This window comes from Strix uralensis, chromosome 3 (genome assembly GCF_047716275.1).
Source record: "Strix uralensis isolate ZFMK-TIS-50842 chromosome 3, bStrUra1, whole genome shotgun sequence".
NCBI lineage: Eukaryota > Metazoa > Chordata > Aves > Strigiformes > Strigidae > Strix > Strix uralensis.
In genome coordinates this window covers 116,332,848-116,352,741 of record NC_133974.1, presented here as the reverse complement: position 1 = coordinate 116,352,741, position 19,894 = coordinate 116,332,848, and the positions used below count along the sequence as shown (strand labels likewise).

At 53.6% G+C, this 19,894-nt stretch overlaps 3 protein-coding genes across 4 annotated transcripts; 1 reads left to right on the top strand and 2 right to left on the bottom strand.

Annotated features, from left to right (window-relative positions):
* The first annotated feature begins 547 nt into the window (after window positions 1–547).
* SSTR4 (somatostatin receptor 4) lies at window positions 548–2,939 on the top strand. The gene is made up of 3 exons (XM_074864069.1): window positions 548–847; window positions 1,009–1,156; window positions 1,498–2,939. The coding sequence occupies exon 3, from the start codon at window positions 1,546–1,548 to the stop codon at window positions 2,767–2,769; it is 1,224 nt and encodes a 407-aa protein (XP_074720170.1). The 5' UTR covers window positions 548–847; window positions 1,009–1,156; window positions 1,498–1,545; the 3' UTR covers window positions 2,770–2,939.
* Window positions 2,940–3,899: 960 nt separating this feature from the next.
* Window positions 3,900–7,394, bottom strand: THBD (thrombomodulin). Its single transcript, XM_074864068.1, has one exon. The coding sequence runs from the start codon at window positions 7,292–7,294 to the stop codon at window positions 5,621–5,623; it is 1,674 nt and encodes a 557-aa protein (XP_074720169.1). The 5' UTR covers window positions 7,295–7,394; the 3' UTR covers window positions 3,900–5,620.
* Window positions 7,395–8,953: 1,559 nt separating this feature from the next.
* On the bottom strand, window positions 8,954–18,896 carry CD93 (CD93 molecule). 2 transcript variants are annotated; one of them, XM_074864064.1, is made up of 2 exons: window positions 16,502–18,896; window positions 8,954–9,341 (listed from the first exon to the last, which is right to left on the bottom strand). In XM_074864064.1, exons 1-2 carry the CDS (start codon window positions 18,187–18,189, stop codon window positions 9,263–9,265), a joined length of 1,767 nt encoding a protein of 588 aa, XP_074720165.1. In that variant the 5' UTR covers window positions 18,190–18,896; the 3' UTR covers window positions 8,954–9,262. The 2 variants fall into 2 exon arrangements, with proteins under 2 accessions (XP_074720165.1, XP_074720166.1); XM_074864065.1 differs by lacking the exon at window positions 8,954–9,341 and adding an exon at window positions 10,309–10,895 and having other exon boundaries at window positions 16,502–18,895.
* Between the last annotated feature and the right edge of the window lie 998 nt (window positions 18,897–19,894).

The following is a 19,894-nucleotide window of genomic DNA, read 5'->3' as shown; positions in this document are numbered from 1 at the left end:
GAGGGTGGGGTTAGGGCTGCACCATCAGAAAGTCCCCAGTCCCACAGACAAGTGGTTCTCCCTGCCCCAGACCTGGGCTGTCACTGAGCTGAGCTGCTGCTGGTGATTTCTTGGCACAAAGATGTCTTGATCCCTCTCACCACAAAAAAAAAGCGCCAAACAAAAAAACCCCCGAACACTACAGTTGCTTAAAAAACAAACCAACCAACCAACCAAAAAAAACCAAACAAAAGGAAAGATGCAATCTCTACCCCTTTTTACTCGTTGCACCATGAAATTCAGTGTGGATTTGAATTTGGGGTGGGATTTTCAGTGCATAACCTGTTTCAGGGCCAGGCTTGGGCTGGTCCTCACCCTGCCACCTCCACGTCCCCAGGTTTTGGAGCCCCGGTGCTGCGGGATGCTCCTCTCCTGCCAACGAAGGTGGAGGGGGCACCAGCCAGCCGGGGGTTCCCGCCTGCATCCTCCTGCTTTGCGGCGGCTTGGCGGGGAAGGGCTGGCCGGGGGGAGCGCGGGGATGCGCGGAAGGGATGCGGGAGCGAGCGCGGGGAGGGGGGGCGGGCTGCCGGCAGTCGCCAGGGCAACCTGCCTCCATCTCCTGCCTTGCCCGGGCGGGGACACCCCGCCGGCCCCCCGAGGGACCCGCCGCTATAAGGGGGATGCGAAGGCGGGGTGCGCGGGGAAGGGGGGCCCCCATCCCTCCCGGACTGCAGCATCCCGCCCGCCGCAGTGCTGCCGGCTGGGGCGGCAGGAGGGCTCAGCACCGGCACAGCCCCGGAGGACGGTGTGACCCCCGCCGAGGCCACAGCGAGCAGAATCCTGCACACCTAAGCGAGAAGGGGGAAGGGTACGTCTGCTGCTTTATTTTCGTATCGGAGAGCGTAAATCAGAAACCTGCATTATTTTTATTTAACGGGAAAGCTGATTTTCGTAGCATGGGTGATGGTGGTGAGGGAGAGCAGCCTGTATTCCCACACGGCAAGAGTGGTCTGTGTTTCACTTTAAAAGGTCCAGATCCTTCTGGTCATCTGATTCAGGTCAAGCAGGACTTCCCATTGCCAGCAGCCCGCAGATCCCACTGGAGCAGCTCCCAGCGCCTGCTGCTGCCCCCCGGGAGGGAGGTGGGATGCTCTTTCCATCCCTGGAAGACTGAGAGGTAAAAGATCCCCAGCTCGGTTTCTCCTTCTGTCTGCTTTCCCCACAGGGGTTAATGAAACCGTTGAAATTTGTAGAGGTTCATTAGGGTGGATGGCGGCACTGGTTTTCAGGCCATGCCACGGGTTTGCCACTGTGCCCCCATGCGTGGTTGGTGCACACCCCACGCCCACAGCCCCTAAGACCCCAAACATCTGGGTATGCTCTGGCCTGGAGAGCGATGCTGCTGTCCTGAGGAATGACGTGAAGGTGCCAGGGCAGGGAGGGGGATGGATGGAGGGAGGAAGGGGACCATGGCTGGAGCTCTTATCCCCTTCTCTCTCTGCCCGTGCCTTGCTGCAGGCTGGGCCCCGTCCCCGGCGGTGTCCTGTCCATGGACCACCTCCCAGCATGAGTGCCGATGCCGAGCATCTCCTGGCTGGGGCCCAGGTGGCTGGTGTGCCCCTCTGGACTGTATCCAGCTGGGCTGCCTCTGAGGTGCCCCCCAACACCAGCGCAGCAGCTGGGGAGGCCGGCTGGCAGCAGGGGCAGGCGGAGTGGGGCGAGATCACAGGCATGGTGGTGATCCAGTGCATCTACGCCCTGGTGTGCCTGCTGGGGCTGCTGGGCAACTCCCTGGTGATCTTTGTCATCCTGCGCTACGCCAAGATGAAGACAGCCACCAACATCTACCTGCTCAACCTGGCCATTGCCGATGAACTCTTCATGCTCAGCATCCCCTTCGTGGCCACGTCGGCTGCCCTGCACCACTGGCCCTTCGGCCGGGCCCTGTGCCGCACCGTGCTGGGTGTTGATGGGCTCAACATGTTCACCAGCGTCTTCTGCTTGACCGTCCTCAGCCTGGACCGCTACATTGCTGTGGTGCACCCACTGAGGGCCGCCACCTACCGCCGTCCTCGGGTGGCCAAGATGGTCAACGGGGGCGTGTGGCTCCTCTCATTGCTGGTGGCTTCGCCCATCCCCATCTTTGCCGGTACGGCAACCACCCGCGATGGCCAAGCAGTGGCCTGCAACCTCCTGTGGCCAAGCCCGGCCTGGTCGGCCGCTTTTGTGGTCTACACCACCTTGCTGGGCTTCTTGCTGCCGGTGTTGGCCATGGGGCTGTGCTACCTGCTGATCGTGGGCAAGATGCGGGCGGTGGCGCAGCGGGTGGGCTGGCAGCAGCGTCGGCGCTCTGAGGGCAAGCTGACGCGCCTGGTGTTGATGGTGGTCGCCATGTTTGTGGTCTGCTGGATGCCCTTCTATGTGGTCCAGCTGGTCAACCTCCTGCTGCCCGGCCGTCTGGATGCCACCGTCAACAACGCCTCCCTCATCCTCAGCTACTCCAACAGCTGTGCCAACCCCATCCTCTATGGCTTCCTCTCTGAAAATTTCCGGCACTCCTTCCACGGCGTGCTGCGCCGCTGCCTCGACGCCAGCCTCTGCTGCTGCCACGCCGAGGAGGGGGCCACCGAGGAGGAGGAGGAAGAGCCCCTTGACTACTGCGCCGCTCCCCGGGGGGATGACAAGGGCAAGGGCTGCATGTGCCCACCCCTGCCCTGCCAGCAGGAGCCCATGCACCCCCAGCCCTGCTGCAAGCCCGGACCCCTCCTTGCAAAGACCACCGCTTTCTAGGGTGCCACCACGCCTCGCCAGCCCCCCAGATGTGTGTCTCCACCAGGCGTGGGCAAAGGGGACCCTGGCTGGAGAGGGGACAGACTGCCGTGTCCTGCACAGCTGGTCCTCGCGTGTACTGTGCAGTTTTACAAAATAAAAAGCCATAAGACTGGCCTGTGATACAGTTAATAACATCGACTGAGTAATTATTGCCATTCCCTTCACTGGGATCAGGGACACTGAGGATTTACAAATGTGTTAGCAAACAGTGACCAGCCACGAGGCAGGTGCCCCTCCAGAATAATAAAATACAAACTTTCCTGCTCCTTCCCAAGACATGCTCTGAAAGATGGAGAAAAGTCCCAAAGCCCATCAGCCCCTCTGCGTCTACAGCAGAGTGAGGGCATAGGACCAGACCAGATTCTCCATCAGCTCTGCAGGGCATTGGGAGCACAGGATCGATTTGACCCCTTTGGGTTCCCCTTATGTAAAAAAAAAGAAAAAAAAAAAAAAAAGAGTTTCTGAGCAACTGAGATCAGAGCTTGACACTATGCAAACTGAGCCTTGGCAGGTGCCAGGGAGTCCTAAACCTCCCTTCAGCTAAAGGGGAAAGGAAAAACCTTAGGTCCCACCAATTAACTGCCCCTGCTCCCCAGCCCCCCCCCCCCCCCCCCCCCAATTCCCAGGCAAAGGGACTTTAGCACACACAGGACCATAATTGTATTTTCCACAAGAAAACTCGGGAGGACTGAATCCCACTCTCTTTGCCACAGGTAAACATCAACTCCAGTGGTACCTGAAACACATACCCATGGAAACTTCAGAGCCCTGGGGCTGTACCAGCTTGGCCACACTGAAGTAGTGTTAAATTAGCCATTTCCAGCTTCTTTGGTTTTAATTTTGTCCTTTTAATGTTATTCTTGTTCTCCATTATTTATGGCTCATTCCTTCTATTTTAATCATGCTGGTGAAATAACCAGCAGGGCAGTGTTTTCAGCCTGATGCTCTGCTAAGAGCCTGAAGCTCCTTTTTTTTTTTCCTCCAGTGGGGTTTGTGACTTCTGGAACTCTGGCTGCGAGATGGGCCAGTGCTCAGTGAGGAGAAATAGTCATTTTAGGGAAGGGGAGAAAGAATATGTCATTAGCAGCTTTCTATAAACCAGACTGTAAAAGCTTTATTAGTCTACACACAAAATCACCATGTGATTGTGCACTGCATAGGGTATATTTCCAATAAATAAATAAGTATTTACAAATGTGCCGGGTATATAAAACAGTGGGTTGAACCATTTACATTAGGAAAGCTATGGTTCATACAACACATATCTTTTTATTTGCCTTGCTGCAATGTAGCTCTATCATATCGTGAGGGGAAAATGCCACGTGATAGCAAGCTCACTCAGCACATAAGGGGGGGGATTTGGCGGGACACAACCCCCCAAGCTCTGCAGCCCCTCTGCAGTATCCAGCCCTCCCAAGTTCTGACCCTAGGCTCGCAAAACTTCCTGTGGGAAAGTCATGTGCTGCTGCAGGCTGATATTCCCCGGGCATAAGGCTGTCAGTACTCACTCACGCCGTGCCCGCACCAACAGCCACAGGCTTCACCCCACTACGGCTGCTGGAGCCGGATGCCCGCAGCCCCACCAGCTCTGCCTGGCAGTGTGCTGGCTTTGCAGAACTGCCCTTCATCTCCTTGTCAAACGATGGAGCTGGAAAAAGGCATAAAATACTTTTCCAGATTTGCCCCCAATCCATGGCCAGGAAGTAAGCAGCAGGCCAGATCCTGCCCCCTGGGAAAGTTTTGCCATGAGCGGTGAGCATCAACATGGATTAGACTCAGCTCTGGACAAGCCTACAGGAAAACCAGGAAAAGACCCTGAAGACAGGAGGGGTCAGTTAAGTGGGTTTGTAAAAAAAGAAACAAACATTTTAACCCAACAATGGCAGAAAATCATGGAAGAAATTGCATGGGGAACATGAGGCTCACTGGTGCTGCAAATAACTTTTCCTACCACGGAAAAAATTACCCTGGCATTCTCAGTATCCCCATTTAACCTCCATGACCCCCCTCAAAAAGCTCTGAAATGGTAAGAGGGGAATAGAAATCAGGCATTTTAGCCCTCACACAGAGACACTCAGCAGAGTTCCCACTGTTGCTAGTGATTTAAGGTGAAAAGTGCTCAGCTGCCAGAGGTGAGAGGCAAAAGATGGGGGGGGAACAAAAACTGGGATTTCTGCCGATGAGGCAGAGCAGGACAGAGCAGCGAGGCAAAATGCTGACCACAAGATCTTTGCTCCTTCTTCCATCACCCATCAGTTTAAAAAAAACTAAACTGAACCCAGACGAAGGCAGGAGCGTCCCAGCTCCTCCCCACCCTGGGGAAACCATCATCTCGAGCCCAGCGGCACGTTTCCCGGCTGAGGAGAGGCGGCTTTGGGGCCAGGCGACCTTCCATGGTCCACAACACCACGGCCAGCTGTGGCAGGGGTGCTCTCCTCCCATGGTCGATACAGATTTAAACAGTTCCAGACAGAGATGTCCCTCCTGTAACACATGCACGGTTTTTCCTTGAAGCTCCCCCCAACCGCTGGCTCAGGGAAAGGAAAGCCGAACGCCCACTGCTGCCTGTGAAGGGAGCAGAAACGGAGCAGCGCTCCGTGACTTCCACCTTCCCCGCTCTCTGGCGCAAGTATTGCAAGAGCCGGCTGGAAAGGAGTGAATGTTTTCGGTAATGTGGGTGATCACAGCTTTTTCCAAATTATCATTAAAAAATTGCTGGGGGGGGGGGGGGGGGGGAGGGGGCAGGCAGGGGGGCAGTAAATGTTACCCAGTTTCATCCACCTCCCTCTCTCCATGTTGCCTGGTCTCCTTATAGTTTCTGGCCAGAGGCGGCACACCCTGAGGTGACTGGCTGAAGTCCCATCTCCTTTTCGTGCGGGCTGCTGCACTTGTAATCCATGGTGGTAGGGGGCCTGCAGCACTTCTTTGCCAGGTGGTAGCCCAGGGCCAGCAGAGCCAGGGCTGCAGAGAGGACGCCCACAGCAATGCCCACCAGCACGCCAGGGTGGAGATGCACTGCCTTTGGTGGGGTCCGGCTGGGGATGGGTGTCTGGGGTTCAGGCCTGAAATCCCCTGAGAACGCTCCCTCCTCGTCCTCCTCCGAGATTTTGATGCAGTCATTCTTGTCAAAGAGACGGTAGCCGGCAGGGCAGTGGCACTCGTAGCCGCCGGGGTGGTTGGTGCAGTTGTATTGGCAGTAGTTCATATCACACTCGTTCATGTCCACACAGGTCTCCTCGCTGTTGGTTTCTTCATCCAGCACGAAGCCGTCGGGGCACTCACAGGACCTGGTGTGAGGGTCGCACTTGGCTGGGCACTGGCTGCGGTTGCAGTGCAGCATGCAGCGGGTGGGCACCTGCGGGTCCACGGTGTAGCCAGCAACGCAGCTGCAGCGGTACCCGTCAGGCACGTCCTCGCATTGCTGCTCGCAGGGCGCCTCGTAGCAGTGGGAGATGCGCTGGCAGCGCCCGTCCAGCATCTTGTAGCCAAGGTGGCAGTGGCACTCGAAGCCGCCCTCGGTGTTGACGCAGACTTGTTCGCACAGCCTTGGCACCACGGCACAGTCGTCGTCATCCTCGCAACTGCTGCCATCAGCGGCCAGCTGGTAGCCTGAGTCACACATGCAGACGAAGGTGGTGCCAGTGACGATGCAGTGATGCTTGCAGGGCGCGCCAGCGCAGGGCGACCTGCAGTTGCGGCCATCGGCTTCCAGCACCTTGCCATCGGGGCAGGAGCAGTGCGGCCTGTCACCCTCCTCATGACACGTCCCCTCGCAGCCCCCGTTGGCCAGGCGGCAGGGCCAAGCTCCCGGGGTGGCGCAGCCCCAGCACAGCCCCCCGCTTTCCTTCTCATCGCAGCGTAGCTCCAGCCTCATGGCCGGGATGATGGCAGTGCTGTGGGGCGGCAAGGCCAGAAAGTCCCCGCCCTGGGCGCCGAAAGGAGTGGTGTAGGTGACAAACAGCCCCTCAGCGGGAGGCAGGCGAGGGCAGCTGCCGGCGTAGTTGTACTCGCAGAGGAAGCCGTCGGCTGGCTCCTTGCAATGCCGCTCTTCCCACCGCAGCTCCTGCGACACGGTCACGCAGCGCTCTCCACACCGCCGCCCCAACGACGCCCAGTTGGAATAATCAGTGTGGTGATCGCCCGTCACCCACTGGAAACCACGGAGGCGCTGGGCCGGTTCGGTACAGGGAGGAGAGAGATGCAACCCAAGCCACAGATGCCCACTACGGTTCTGCAGCAACACGGCGATAGCGTCCTCGGCCACGGTGGAGCGGACAGTCATCAGGTGCCCGCCGCCCCGTTTGCAGGCCGCGCTGGCCTCCGCGAAGGGCCGCCTTGCCCAGAAGATGCTGAAGCAGTCGTGCTCCAGGCACTGCGTGCCTGAGGGGGCGACCGGCTCCGGGTCCCCCCCCAGCCCCAGCCCCAGCCCGGCCAGCAGCAGCAGCAGCGGCGGCGGCGGCGGCGGGACCGGGACCCGCCGCATGGCAGGCGGCGGAGGAGCCGGCCGGCGCGGCAAATCTCTAGCATGCCGCCGTCGTCTTCCCGATTTATAGGCGCTCCGGCCCTCCCCGCCGCAGGAAGGAAGCGCCTCTGGGGACGGGCCGCCGCCGCCGCCGCTGCTGTGCGGAGGGATTGCGGCGGGGGCGGCCCCCCGGTAAATCCCGGCGGCGGGGCGAGGGCGGCCCGTCCAGCTGCTTCCCCCACCCTCCGCCTCCTCCTGCCGGCTCCTCCCCGCCGAGCCGGGGTCGGGCTGGTCCCGGCCGGGCGGCGAGACAGGGACCGCCCGGCGCGGGGATGCTCCCCCCGGCGCTGCCGGGCTGCCAGGAGCGGGGCTGGAAAGCGGGGGGAGCTGAGCGGCGCCCCGCGTACCCCGCGGGATGCTCCGGGGACGAGCTGAGGTGCTGGGCACCTGCGGCAGCCGGGGGACGGGGGCTTTAGGGGCTGAGCCGAGTCGGGAAAAACATGTTTTCTCCTTGCGCAAAGTGGAAGCGAGCGCTAGAGGGACGGCGACTTGCTGAGCGGCAGCTCAGGAGGGCAGCCAGGCATCTGAACCCCGGCTGTAAGGCTTAGCACAGCCTCGGCTTTACTGCAGTCAGCACCATTCCAAAGCCCACCCAGCCCCCCAAGCTGACGTGCGACAGTGATGGCAGCAGCCCCGCAAGCCGTCCCCACTGGGGATGCCCCGTCAGGGCCCGATCGGTGGCCTGGTGGTCTCTTCCAACCTAAGCACCACCACTCATCCCCTGCCTCACCAAGCTTCAGCATCTTGATTTCACACCAGCTCTTTTCCCAGGGAGGCTGCTGCTCAGCTGCGGCCCATGCAGGACCACAAGATAACTTTATACCTTCAAGGCAGCCAGGATGAGGGGCTATAGGGCAAGTGGCTGTGCCTGCCTGTACCCTTGACCTCTTTCCATCGCTTGCTGCTCTCCAGGGGCTGGGCAGGGTCCCCAGGAGATGGTGGCACAGCGCAGGGTGATGTCTACCGCTGGCAGTGGGTGACATGTGGCTGGGAGGCTGCAGCAGGCACCCACGCTGCCAGGAAGAAGTGCCCATCGCCGCTCTGGACTGCAGACGTGGAGTGACGGCAGCTCCCAGTCCTTATCTGGGCATTAAAGATGCTCTAGAGTGAAGGCAGGGGTCAGGCTGTCAGCCCTTCCAGGGCGAAGTCAGGCTTTAAAGAAAAAAATATGGGTTTTTCAAAGAGAAATGTCTTTTTTCTCAAAATTTTTCTCAGAATTTCTCTCAAAAGAGAAATTTCTTAAAAGAGAAGTTCTGAGGCGGCCCCGGGGATTTACTGATTTTTGCAATAGCAGTGAGGGACTTGGGAGAGCCCTTCCCTGCGCTTGAAGGATGCGGTGTTAACAGCGATGAACCGCCATCTCTGCGTGTCTTATAATTTGCAGCCCAGCAAAGCAGTCTGGAGGATTTGAGGTAAGATGGGATGCCAGAAAAAAAGTGGCATTTCCCCCAGGCTTTGCAAATCAGTCCCCAGTTAAGTGTAGAAACAGGGCTGTTGTGGCCTCACTCTTGAAATTAGAGAAAATCAGCATGGAGAGGGGACAGCATCCCGGCTCCTACACTGCTGGAGAGCTGGGGCTGAGCCCCGGGAGAGGGGCCCCATCCCTGGTGCTCCTGCCTGGCCAGGGTTGCTGGCTCCCCTTCCTTGCGGGCGCCTCTGCTGCTGTTTTCTGAATAGCTGTACCCTTTCCATGGTTTTATCTTTGCAGGATCCACCTCTGCTGTCAGAACATAGCCAAGAGCAAAATAAAAATGAAAAGCAAACACCCAAAGCTTCACCACTCAAAGGAAAGGGTATTTGACCCTTTTTTTTTTTCAATTTTGAGAGCAGTGATTTTACCAGAAGATTCAGCCACTGCAATTAGACCTCAGGATCCCCTGCAGAGAAGCAAATCCATATTTCCTTGCTTCACTCATTGCAAGGAGAAGGTTACTTTATTAAACTTTTATGGTTTGTCTTGTCCTCTTCCAGCCCTGTGTGGTTCATATAGCTCATGCAAGGCTGTGGGCTGTGGAGAAAAGGAAAGATGTGGTAAAGAGCAATAATAATCAGTAATAATAATAATAATAAACATCACCAAACAAGATGTGCTGTTTGGTAGCTGCGAAGCTAGCCTGATGGAAACGGGAGTGGAGGAGTTCATGCTCTTTATCCAAAGCCTTTCCCCCTGCTTGTCTTTGGCCTCTGTTGTACCGTCATCCACCACCTCTCTGGGAAGGGGAATATCAAGGAAATGCCGTTTTCTGCTCAGGCTGCAGGAGGAGCAATGGAGAGCTCAGATCTTGGCCTAGAGAGCATTCAAATCTATTATTTCATCCCCTTGGAAATTTCAGCTCTATCACCTGCACAGGAAATAAATGTCTGTGGGGTTTAATTTGATCAGCTGTACCCCAAGGAGAAAGGCAGGCTGGGGAACAGTGCAGGGCAGGTTTGTTTTCTCTGCTAATGAAGCCCAGGGCAAGGGCTGGGCTTAAGCCAGGGTTCCCTGATCTCAACCCAAAGCCATCATCCCCTCCTAGGTGACATATATCCTGTAGGTCTGATCCACTGTTCCTCTGACCTCTGGAAAAGAGGGACAAATTTGTGTATATATGGGTGAGCTTGCAATGGCCTTCTGGCCAGGGCCAGTCACTGCCCAGATAAAATAATTCACCCAGTTCCTCTTCATCACCACAAAACATGTAAATAGGATCATTCCCAGAAGTTTCCTGGAGGGCTTGGTAATGCCATCCTTTCTTTGCTTTAGTAAAACCTGTTGCTTCCCCAGTTTTCATTTCATTTTTTTCACTTCTGGTGGTCTTTTTTCCGTTTTTGGGTTGGTTTTTTTTTTTTTTCATTTTTTTCTTTTTCTGTTTTCAGAAGCAAACCAACAAAATAAGGGGGGAAAGGTCAGGGCAAACAACGGGAAAAGACAGAAGACAATGTAATGGGTGGAAAAGAAAAAAAAAAACACTAATAGATTTCTGTTCTTTTTTTTAAAAGTAATTATAAAAGCAGATAAAAAATTCCTTTTCAAGGCTGCGTGATTAGAAATATTTCAAAAATTTCCAGGAAAAAAATATAGTACTCCCGAAACAATGAGTTCCCATATTATCACACTGATGTCCTTGCCCCACCAACAGTTTGCAGGATTGATCTTGCCAGTAGAAGGGAAAGATTATCAGGGTAGGAGAAACAAGATTAATCATGTTTTAATAACTCTTTTTTTATTCTGACAATCTTTTCCCTCTGTTGCCTCAAAGCATGACGGGCGGTGGCTGATGTGGCCCTGATGGGCTGACTCACAGATACAGAAATGCCCTTCCTGCTGACATACTGCTTTTCCGTTATAAAAGTTGATTAATCATGCTCCTCCGCAATGCAAAGTTTCTGCAAGACATTACCGGCTGCCTGATGCGATAACGGGAGGGAGACCTTTCACTTTACTTGAGTCTGACTCATCTGAAATGTCACTGTCACCCTTCAGCCGGAAGAATGCTGATAGCGGGTATTTCGAATAGTCCTTTTGACCTGCGGTTATGGGGGTATGTGTCACGGATTTTCTTTGCTTGTTTGTTGGATTCTGGAAATGAGGTTCCTAATGTCAGAATGCTAACAGTTATACACAGTGTTATATAATGTAATATAATGTAATATAATATGACATAATTGATATAATTAATAGAATAGAATAACATAATCTTAAATTGTTATGTCAAGATAAAAAAAAAAAAAAAAAGAAAAGCAGACCATTAAATAGCATACAGACCATTAAATAGCATATACATGCTTTTCCATCTATGCATGACCTGCATGCAATCCCACTTGGGATCCTTAAAACTTCACGGGAGTCCCTTCTCCTGGATTTGGGTGATCTGCTGGGGGTTTCATGGCATCCACCCCCTGCATACAAGCCATGTCCCTGCAGGTCCGGGGCAGGAATCCCTTGCAGAAAAAGTGAATTTCCTTGCACTGGATCAGATGCAAAGAGAAAAATATCTCAAGGCCAGGAAGCACCAGAAAAATACACCCAAACACAAGATTTAATACCCGGTCAGGCACCCAGGCAAGGCAGGGACCTGCAAGGGGGTGTTGCTGCACAACTGCACTGAGGATGCTTAATTGGCTGCATATTAATTAAGAGCACTACTTAGGGCAGGTTTGCCCGGAGAGAGTTTTGTCAGTGATGGCTTTGGAGAAGGCAGGGCTGGGGAGGTCATGCCAGGTGGTGAGTGAGTCTTCTTTCTTGCTAAAACTGGGAAGATAAGTTTTCTTCACAGATGCCCTGGCATCTCCATAGTCTGTTACAGCCACAGTTTTCAGTTTGAATGCAGAAAATACAATTTGAGAGTAGTGGTAGGGCTGAGCTAGGTCCTATAAGCATGTCTGGTACTTTTTTTTCCCTCTGACTCATAGTTTTATGTTAATTGTTGGACTACAACAAGGGAAAGCTGCTGGTGCCAGTTTCCCACAGGGATTAAAGCCTCGAGGCTGGGTGTTTGTGATATCTGGCATGGCAAGCATGTGACTTCTCCTCCTACCATCACCTTCACCTGGCAACCTGCCTTTACCCTGTCCAACTCCTGTGCCCCTGCCCCAAGCCAGTGTAGCTGAATTAATGGGTGTTTTCTGTAATTGATGGCTCACATGTAGCCCAATTTACAGGGGATGGGGAGGCTAGACCAACCTTGTCAGGACCCCAGCAGGGAAAATATTGGAAGTTTTGCTTATTTAGGGGCATTAGACTCTTATCCTTCTCCATGAGCTTTTTGCGTTGAGCCTTGCAACATCTCCAAGACATGCACTGGCCTAGCAGCCTGAGGCACCTGAGGCTGAGTTTTCCCTTAGGAAAGCCAAAGGATCTCCCCTCTGCCCCAGGCTGGCTCTTTCCCTTCCTCATGTTGTCACTGCACTGCTCAGATCTGCTCAGCAAGACATGAACTGCACTTAGCAGCCTTGAAAGGGCTGGGGAGAGCCAAATGCCAAGAAATACTTAAAAGATAAAAATAATGAAAAGAGGAAATGAGCAGACATTTAAAACATTCGGTTTTGCAGTGGCTGATTCTTTGTGGGATTTGAAGGAAGGAGCATGGTATTTTGTAGATTGTATTTTAACATTAGTCAGTACCTTTTCTCTAAATTCTTCTGGTGGAGGTCGTTTCCTTGCAGTACCTTTCCCAGAAATGGGGAAAAATTATATCCTGGGGGGTGGCTGAATTACCATGTTGCGCTCCTTCGCTTTGGTTTGTCAGGTTAGCTGTGAGGCTCTTGCAGGGGAAACTCCATCCAACATGGCCCAGCCTCAGCAGGGCAAAATAGATAGGATTAGAGGTACCAGCAGGCTGGCCATCTCTTGCCACTCTCTGGCTGGCAGCAACGTTCCTGCTAAAATATAACCACCATCCTACCCTTGGCAGCTCCTTGTGCTTGGCAGGGACCAGCCCCCAGGGCCAGACTCTGCTGGCAAATTTTGCATGGCCAGTGCCTTATCCCTGTGGGTGCTTTCCGGGGCAGGCAGAACAGCTCTGGGAATGCTCTTTGTAGTTTGATGTGTGGAGGCACCAAACATCCATCATGGGATACAGTGTCTTTTTTATTTTTGAGTTTTCTTGTTTTTAAACACTACTTAAGGCAAATGTCAATGACTGATAAAACACCACATGAATGCCATTGCAGACACGGGTGATACGAGTGGGGGTTTTTGTGTCGTTGAGGTTTTTCCCCCATCTTTGTGACCTTTTCCCTTTTAAGGATGGGCTTGCTTTGGTGCTGCATGTCATGGAGGCAGCTCTAGCCACAGGCAACCTTGCAGTTTGAATTCATCAAGTGACTTCTGTTGTTGACAGAGCCAGCAAAGCAGATCTCAGCCCTCATACAGAACTATGCTGAAATCAGCGGGATTGCCTGTGGGCTTAGAACCTTGCTCATAGGCTTAGGATCCAACTGAGAGCATCCCAGTGCCCCCACCCCATGGTCTTGTGTCCCGATAGACTTCATGAAGACATGAAGTGAATGACCCTCGCTCAGGACAGTGGTGCCTATGAAAGGCTGAGACCCTACCGACTTCGCTACATGCACGATGAGCACTGATAGAGGGTTTGTTACCACTGTCGTCCACTGCAGGAAATGCAAGGATTACGGGTACCAAATCAATAGGTTTTGATATCATATATGTTTATTAAAAAACACAGAAGACACATTCTGTTTAGATTTTATTGGTGTTTCATCAGAAAAGCAACATACAATGTGTGGGATAACCTTATTCTTTCAGTCAAAGGCAACTGCAAAGCTGTGGTGCTGTACCATTGCCGTGTCGATGACGAAGTCAAATTTAGTCCTGACGTGCTACTTCCACAAAGGATGAGGCATGTCTTAATTCCGGACCATAAAAACATAACACCTCATTACAAACCACTTGATATGTACAAAGCATTTCAGACGTGTCAGCTAGCCCATTCCGCTGCGGTGGCAGCAGGACAGTTATAGGTCTTGTATTTAATGGCACCTCGTTTATATGGAAGGAATGAGGAACAGAGCCCACTGCGGTAAAACCCCCTTGGGCTGGGATGAACACCCCATCTCCTCTGACTGTAAGATGTGGTACCAAACTATCTGGTCCCTTTCCTATTTGCTTTAGCCTGCAGGATTCACCAGGCCCTGGATAACTCCCTGATGAAGACACAGATCCAAACGTTCCTGCTGGGTTCGTGGCAGGAAGAAAGGGAGACACGAGATTATCCAGGTGTAATTGCATCAGGGTGAAGGATGCTACATCAGGAAATATTCCACCAGAGAGAACCCAGACTAAACCTAGGCATGAATTAATGTCTTCCCTAGGCTGGACCCACTACCATACTCATACAGTAATACAGTACACATACTGGAATACACAAAGGTCGTAACAGAAATCAGGATTATAGATTTTACTCAGAAATTTCTGGAATAAATAACACCTCTCAGATTTGTACCAGCTCTGAGCCCACGCTTATGCTTCCTTTTCCCTTTTTCATAGTGGAATGAGTGTTACATACAACAATTGATACCTTAACTGAAAAATAAGGCAGAAACATTCCTGAGACTGTTAATGCCTGGAAAATGCCTCAGCTTTTGATAAAGTAAGTGAAGTAGTCCCTGCAATGCAAGGCACGTTGCTGTGACCGCTTTTTCCCCATACAGACCCTGAGTCGGCATAGCCTGCCAGCACAGGCTTAATTTAATGTATGTAGGTTGTCTCACTGATTTCGGTAGGATTATTCGTTTGCTTAATTTATTCATGTATTCTAAATGCTTTGCTGGCTTGTCATAACACAGACAGGGGATGAATTTTCTGAGGGACTTTCAAGAATGCTGCTGCTGCATTCACTGCTTGTCCCAGCCACTGTGCGGAGAAAAGGAAGCATGGACAGAACATGAAAAACATTTCTATCAGCTACATTTTCCTGTGTTGTTTTGTCTTTTTTTTTTTTTTTTTTTTAAATTTTACAACAGAGAAATGAAGACCAAAAAAACAGCAGGAAAGGGTTTTCCTCCACACATGGAAGAACAGGATGCAGGTCACTGCCTACAGCAAACTCCTTTGTGTTTGGTTCCCATTTCTGTAGCAATTAAGCCTCAAGTATACAATAAAACCAGCAGAAACTTCAGGAAACTTATGTACCCTTCAAATCACATGCCTGTTCTTTTCTTGCACCTTTTAGCCTTATAGAGCATGGGGTACATAGTGAAGCTAGCAGGACTTGATGGGAAGCAGGAATGGCCCCTGTGCCTCTCAGTCTTTTGGGGAGGATTCATGCTGAAACAGCTTGAAGAGGCTTCATTGTCAGGAGTGGCTGAGTATAAACAGCTCTCTGAAGTTAGGTACCTGGGGAAGGACTGGGGAACAACTTCGCCCTGAGAAAGTATTTGCTTTGAAGGGGATTTAAAAGTTTTATATATAATAATTAGCAAATATACAACATCCAGTGTATTCTTTATAGGGGGAGGAATGGAAAATGCACTCAGCCTGGACCCCAAGCAGTCAGGAAGGAGTCCTACCCAAAAAGTATGGTCCCACAGGAAAAATCTGGTCTCTTATCCAGCTGCATTTGAAGGAGAACATTGTTTTCTGTGTTTTGCAAGTAGGTTTAAACTGAATACACTGGAAACGGGTAGGTGGTTCTCCTAAACATAGTTTTTCCTACCTTTTTATCATATATTCTTTGCCTTGGCCCCTTGTCTACAAGGCTGAGTTGAAAAGCTTTCCCTGTGCTGTGCATCTCCTGCACTTGAGGGGTGGATTGATGTCTCACCCTTATGGGGTGCAATGCCTTGGGGGAAGCATTGCTGCCTCTCTGCCCCAAACCCCATGCAATTGCACAGGTTCATGCACAGAGCTGCAAGGATGATAGCTCCACTAACCGCACGGTGTCTGCTTCACTGGAGAAGCTCTCTGCTGCTTTAGTTTTAAAAAGGTTAATTCAGTTACCTCTGTGACATCTGTTTCTTTAAAAAAAAAAAAAAAAAAACACCACCAAAACAAAAACAAAACCCTAAAAAAACCTCCCTGCTTGTGGCTGCAGAAACCAGTTCTTACCCTGTTGAAACATGTAAGAGTTTCAAACCATTTCAATGAGAACCAGGCAAAACCAAGGGTTGAATGCAGGCTTTCAGCTGCCAGGCAGGCTATGAGGGGACTAGCATTGCTTTTGGGGTGGCAAAGGATGGGGGGGCTGTGGGGACAGGGCAGGGAAGCTGCTGCTTTTGCATGTCAGCATTTCAAATACGTGTAGAGGAGACCAAATGAAAAATGAAATTAACTGTTTTCCTTTAGGAAGACAAATCAATACTTATAGTTCACTATTTTTAAGCATGGTGAGGTTCTGCAGAGTTGAGGAGCAGCCCTGGCAGGCAAATTCAACCCCACTCCCTCTCCATCTCGTAGCACTGTCCCTGTTAACCCTTCCCTTGGAGGAGCAGCGGCTGGTTTATAAACCACAGGACTGATTTGGGCTGCCTTCCCACCCAGTGCTAACACCTGATTTTTGGGGGAGATCAGCTCCTGCTTCGCAAGGAACCCCAGGACATGCAAAAACATGTTGAACAGACAGCATCACCCCCACCACCCCCCTTTTGTTTTTCTTTTTGATTTCCAAAAACACTCTCTGCCACTCATGGTTCTGCCTCCCCCCTTGCTGCCCCGGGTGCTGTTACCTGTGCTCGCTGCCCGCCCCGTGGCTCTCTGGCTGCTCAGGCACCCAGCAGTAGTTGTCTGCGGCGCTTTTGGCTGGCCGCTTCTCCTGCTTGGCCGCCCTCTTCCTGCAGGCCAGCAGGACCAGGGCGAAGGCCAGCAGCAGCAGGATGGCTACCAGGCTGCCCAGGATGTAGTAGAGGAGCAGCCTGGGGCCATCGGTGGTGTGCTCGGGGCCAGGTGCTGACCCTACTGCTGTGGGGGCTGTGGGCATCATCCCAACGGGGATGCCCAGGGTCTGAGGGATGCCCATGGTCCGTGGGGCACTTGTGGTCTGGAGGATGCGTGTGGTCTGTGGGATGCCCGTGGTCCATGGGGTGCTCTTGGGGGTCCCTGTGGGCTCTTCTCCAGCAGTGGGTGTGGCATGGCAGCCATGTCCATCCTCCTCTGGGAGGAAGCCGGAGGGGCAGAGGCACTGGAAGCCACCAGGCAGGTTGCGGCAGGGCCCAGGACAGGGGTCCCGCAGACACTCGTCCACATCCAGACAGGCATCGCCGCCATCGGGCTGGCGCTGGTAGCCGGGCCGGCAGGCGCAGTGGAAGGAGCCAGGGACGTTGAGGCAGAGCTGGGGGCAGACGCCAGGCTGGGCACACTCATCCTCGTCGCGGCAGTGGTGGCCACCCGGCCCTGTTGGCCGGTAGCCGGGCCAGCAGAGGCAGATGAAGCTGCCAGCCGTGTTGTGGCACTCATGCTGGCAGGGCTTGGCCAGGCACTCATCCACGTCCAAGCAGTGGCGGCCATCGGGTGCCAGGGTGTAGCCGGCCTCGCAGGTGCACTCGAAGCCGCCGGGCCGGGTCTGGCAGGTCCCCTGGCAGGGGTTGGGGTGGCAGGCATCCTCGGGCAGGCAGGAGGCCATGTCAGGGGCCAGGATGTAGCCGGGATGGCAGGTGCAGCGCGGGGGCTCCCCTGGCCCCTCCAGGCAGCGGTGCTGGCAGCCCCCGTTGTGGTGGGCACAGGCGGCGGGGCAGAGGGGCCCGGGGGGGTGCCAGGCGAAGCCTCCCCCCTCCAGCGGCCCCTTGCAGAGAGTGAAGGCCGAACCCTTGCTCCCCTCACAGTTGGCCTCCGCCAGCGTGCCGAAGGGGGCCGCCGCCAGCCGGGGGCTGTGCACCCCGAAAGGGGTGGTGTAGCTGACCCGGCCGGGCCCGGCCAGCGGCAGGGGCCCACACATCCCCCGGAAGCTGAACTTGCAGAGGAAGGCAGGCAGCGGGGCCCGGCACGGGCGGTCGGCCCAGCCGATGGTGCCGGCAGGCCCGGCCAGCCGCAGGCTGACACAGCGGGAGCTGAGGCAGGTGACGGCGGGCTCGGAAAGCCAAGCAGAGTAGTTACCAGGCTCCCCGCCGGCCGCCCAGGCGAAGCCTCGCAGTGGCTCCTGTGGCTGGGTGCACTGGCCCCTCGACAGCGACAGCCCAATCCAGGCTGGGCCCAGCCAGCTGGCCGCCACCAGCAGCTCCCGCAGCCGCTCAGCCTCTCCAGGGTCGCGAACCGGAGCCAGGTTGCCACCGTTGTGCCGGCAGCGTTCCTGGGCGCCATTCCAGCCCAGCTCGGCCTGGTGCAGGGTGTAGCAGGCGGTACCAGCGCAGACCACCTCGGCGTCCTCCCCGCCAGACCCCCACACCAGCCACAACAGCAGCAGCAGCCCAGCGATGGCCATCCCGCCAGCTGGATGGACGGACAGACAGAGGGACTCGTCAGCGGCCGGCTCACATCCCCTCGTCCCGCCGAGCTCACCCTACGTGCATCCTGTGCTCCCGGGTCTCCTATTTATCACCGGAGGCTACAGTTTCCTGTAGCGTGGTAAGGCTCGCTGCTTGTTGGTGGTGGCCCAGGCAGTCGCCTCGCTGTCTTCCCCTTCTCCCTGGCACAGCAGGCTCCTTGCTCCCATCCTAAAGCTGTGGCTGTGAAGGGGCTCACTGTGCTTTGGCTGGCAACGCTTTTCTGCGAAACTACCCAGGTTCCTGCTTTTTTTTTTTGTTTTCGAGGGCTTGATCTACTCACTCACCCAGCAGACGATTTTTCTAATCCCTAATAGGGCCTGTATCATTTTCAAGCATGTATTGCTAAAAGGGGAAAAAAAAACACAAAATAAAAAGCCGTGGGATCCCTTGCTATCGGCTTCTAAAAGAAACTGAATATTTGGCGCGGTGTCTCATGCACACGCTACATTTCCAGTGCATTTTTCCCCTTCTTCGTGCGCTTTAAATAGATGGACAAGCCCTGAAATAGGAGCTAGGTCGTGGGAAGGTCCAGGCTGCCAGGATGGAGCCAAGCTCCGCCGGTCCCCGGTGCTGTCCGGATCAAACCCTCCACGCTGAGGGAAGCACTGGCTAGACACTGCCCCAGCATGCGGGTGAGGGTTGATGCTGCAATGCTCCACGTTAATAACTCACTAATCACTTGACCCTGAGCTGGTGTAGTGCAGAGAATCGGGTGGGCTTGGCTGACATCAGTGGCTCTGCAGAAGGCCATTTGAGAAAGGGCAAAGGCATTAATACAGCACGCTGTAATGTTTAAACAAACATTAACATTGTAAGAGCCCCTAAAAGGGCTTGAAGCAATTTCTCTGCGACAGTGTTTTAGGATCCAAAACACTTTAGCAGCAGGATTGAAATTTAAATATTTTTAAACATTTAAATTAAATATTTACTGGTGCAGAATTTGCTGCTGTTACCCTTTTTCAGACCAGGAAGTGCCAAGCAATGCAATGACTTCTGCCCCTGCGCTGCAGCGGGTGTGCTTACATGTAACCTGGCTGTGCATGTACGCAAACCAGTATTTTGCACATCTGAGCACCCCCAGGCATGTCCTGGTTTGGACCCATCATTTGTTATTTTACTTAAAGCTGTCATTTTCAAGCAAACTGTTGCCTGCAGAGCAGTGTCTGCAGAGAGGTCAGGATGGTGACTTGTTACAGAGGGTGATGATTCATTAATCTGAACTGCCCTGAAGAAGGGAGAACTTCAGGATGGGTCTCCAGACATGGTCCTCCCTGTGCTTTCCACCTGCTGTTTGGAGACCCTTGGATGAAGACAAGCAGGTAGAGTGGTTTGGCAACACATGTTTTACACGTGTCAGGTAACGTGGGGCAGTTTATTTGCACAGTCATCAGAATATGTGGTAGTGCAAGGAGGGGACAGCAAATGAGCAAAAAACTAATGAGTTTAAAAAAACCTATCCTGGCTCCTTCACTGACGGTCTGCCTGCCCTTCTCATCCCAGAATCTTCTCCTGGATCTTCCCTCTCACAACAGCTAACTCAGACTTTAATCCCTTGACCTGTGAGTCTGTCTTACCTTTTCCTGCTTAGCAGGCATCCATCATAACCATGAATTCAATGTTCATTCCAGTAATTTTCTTATT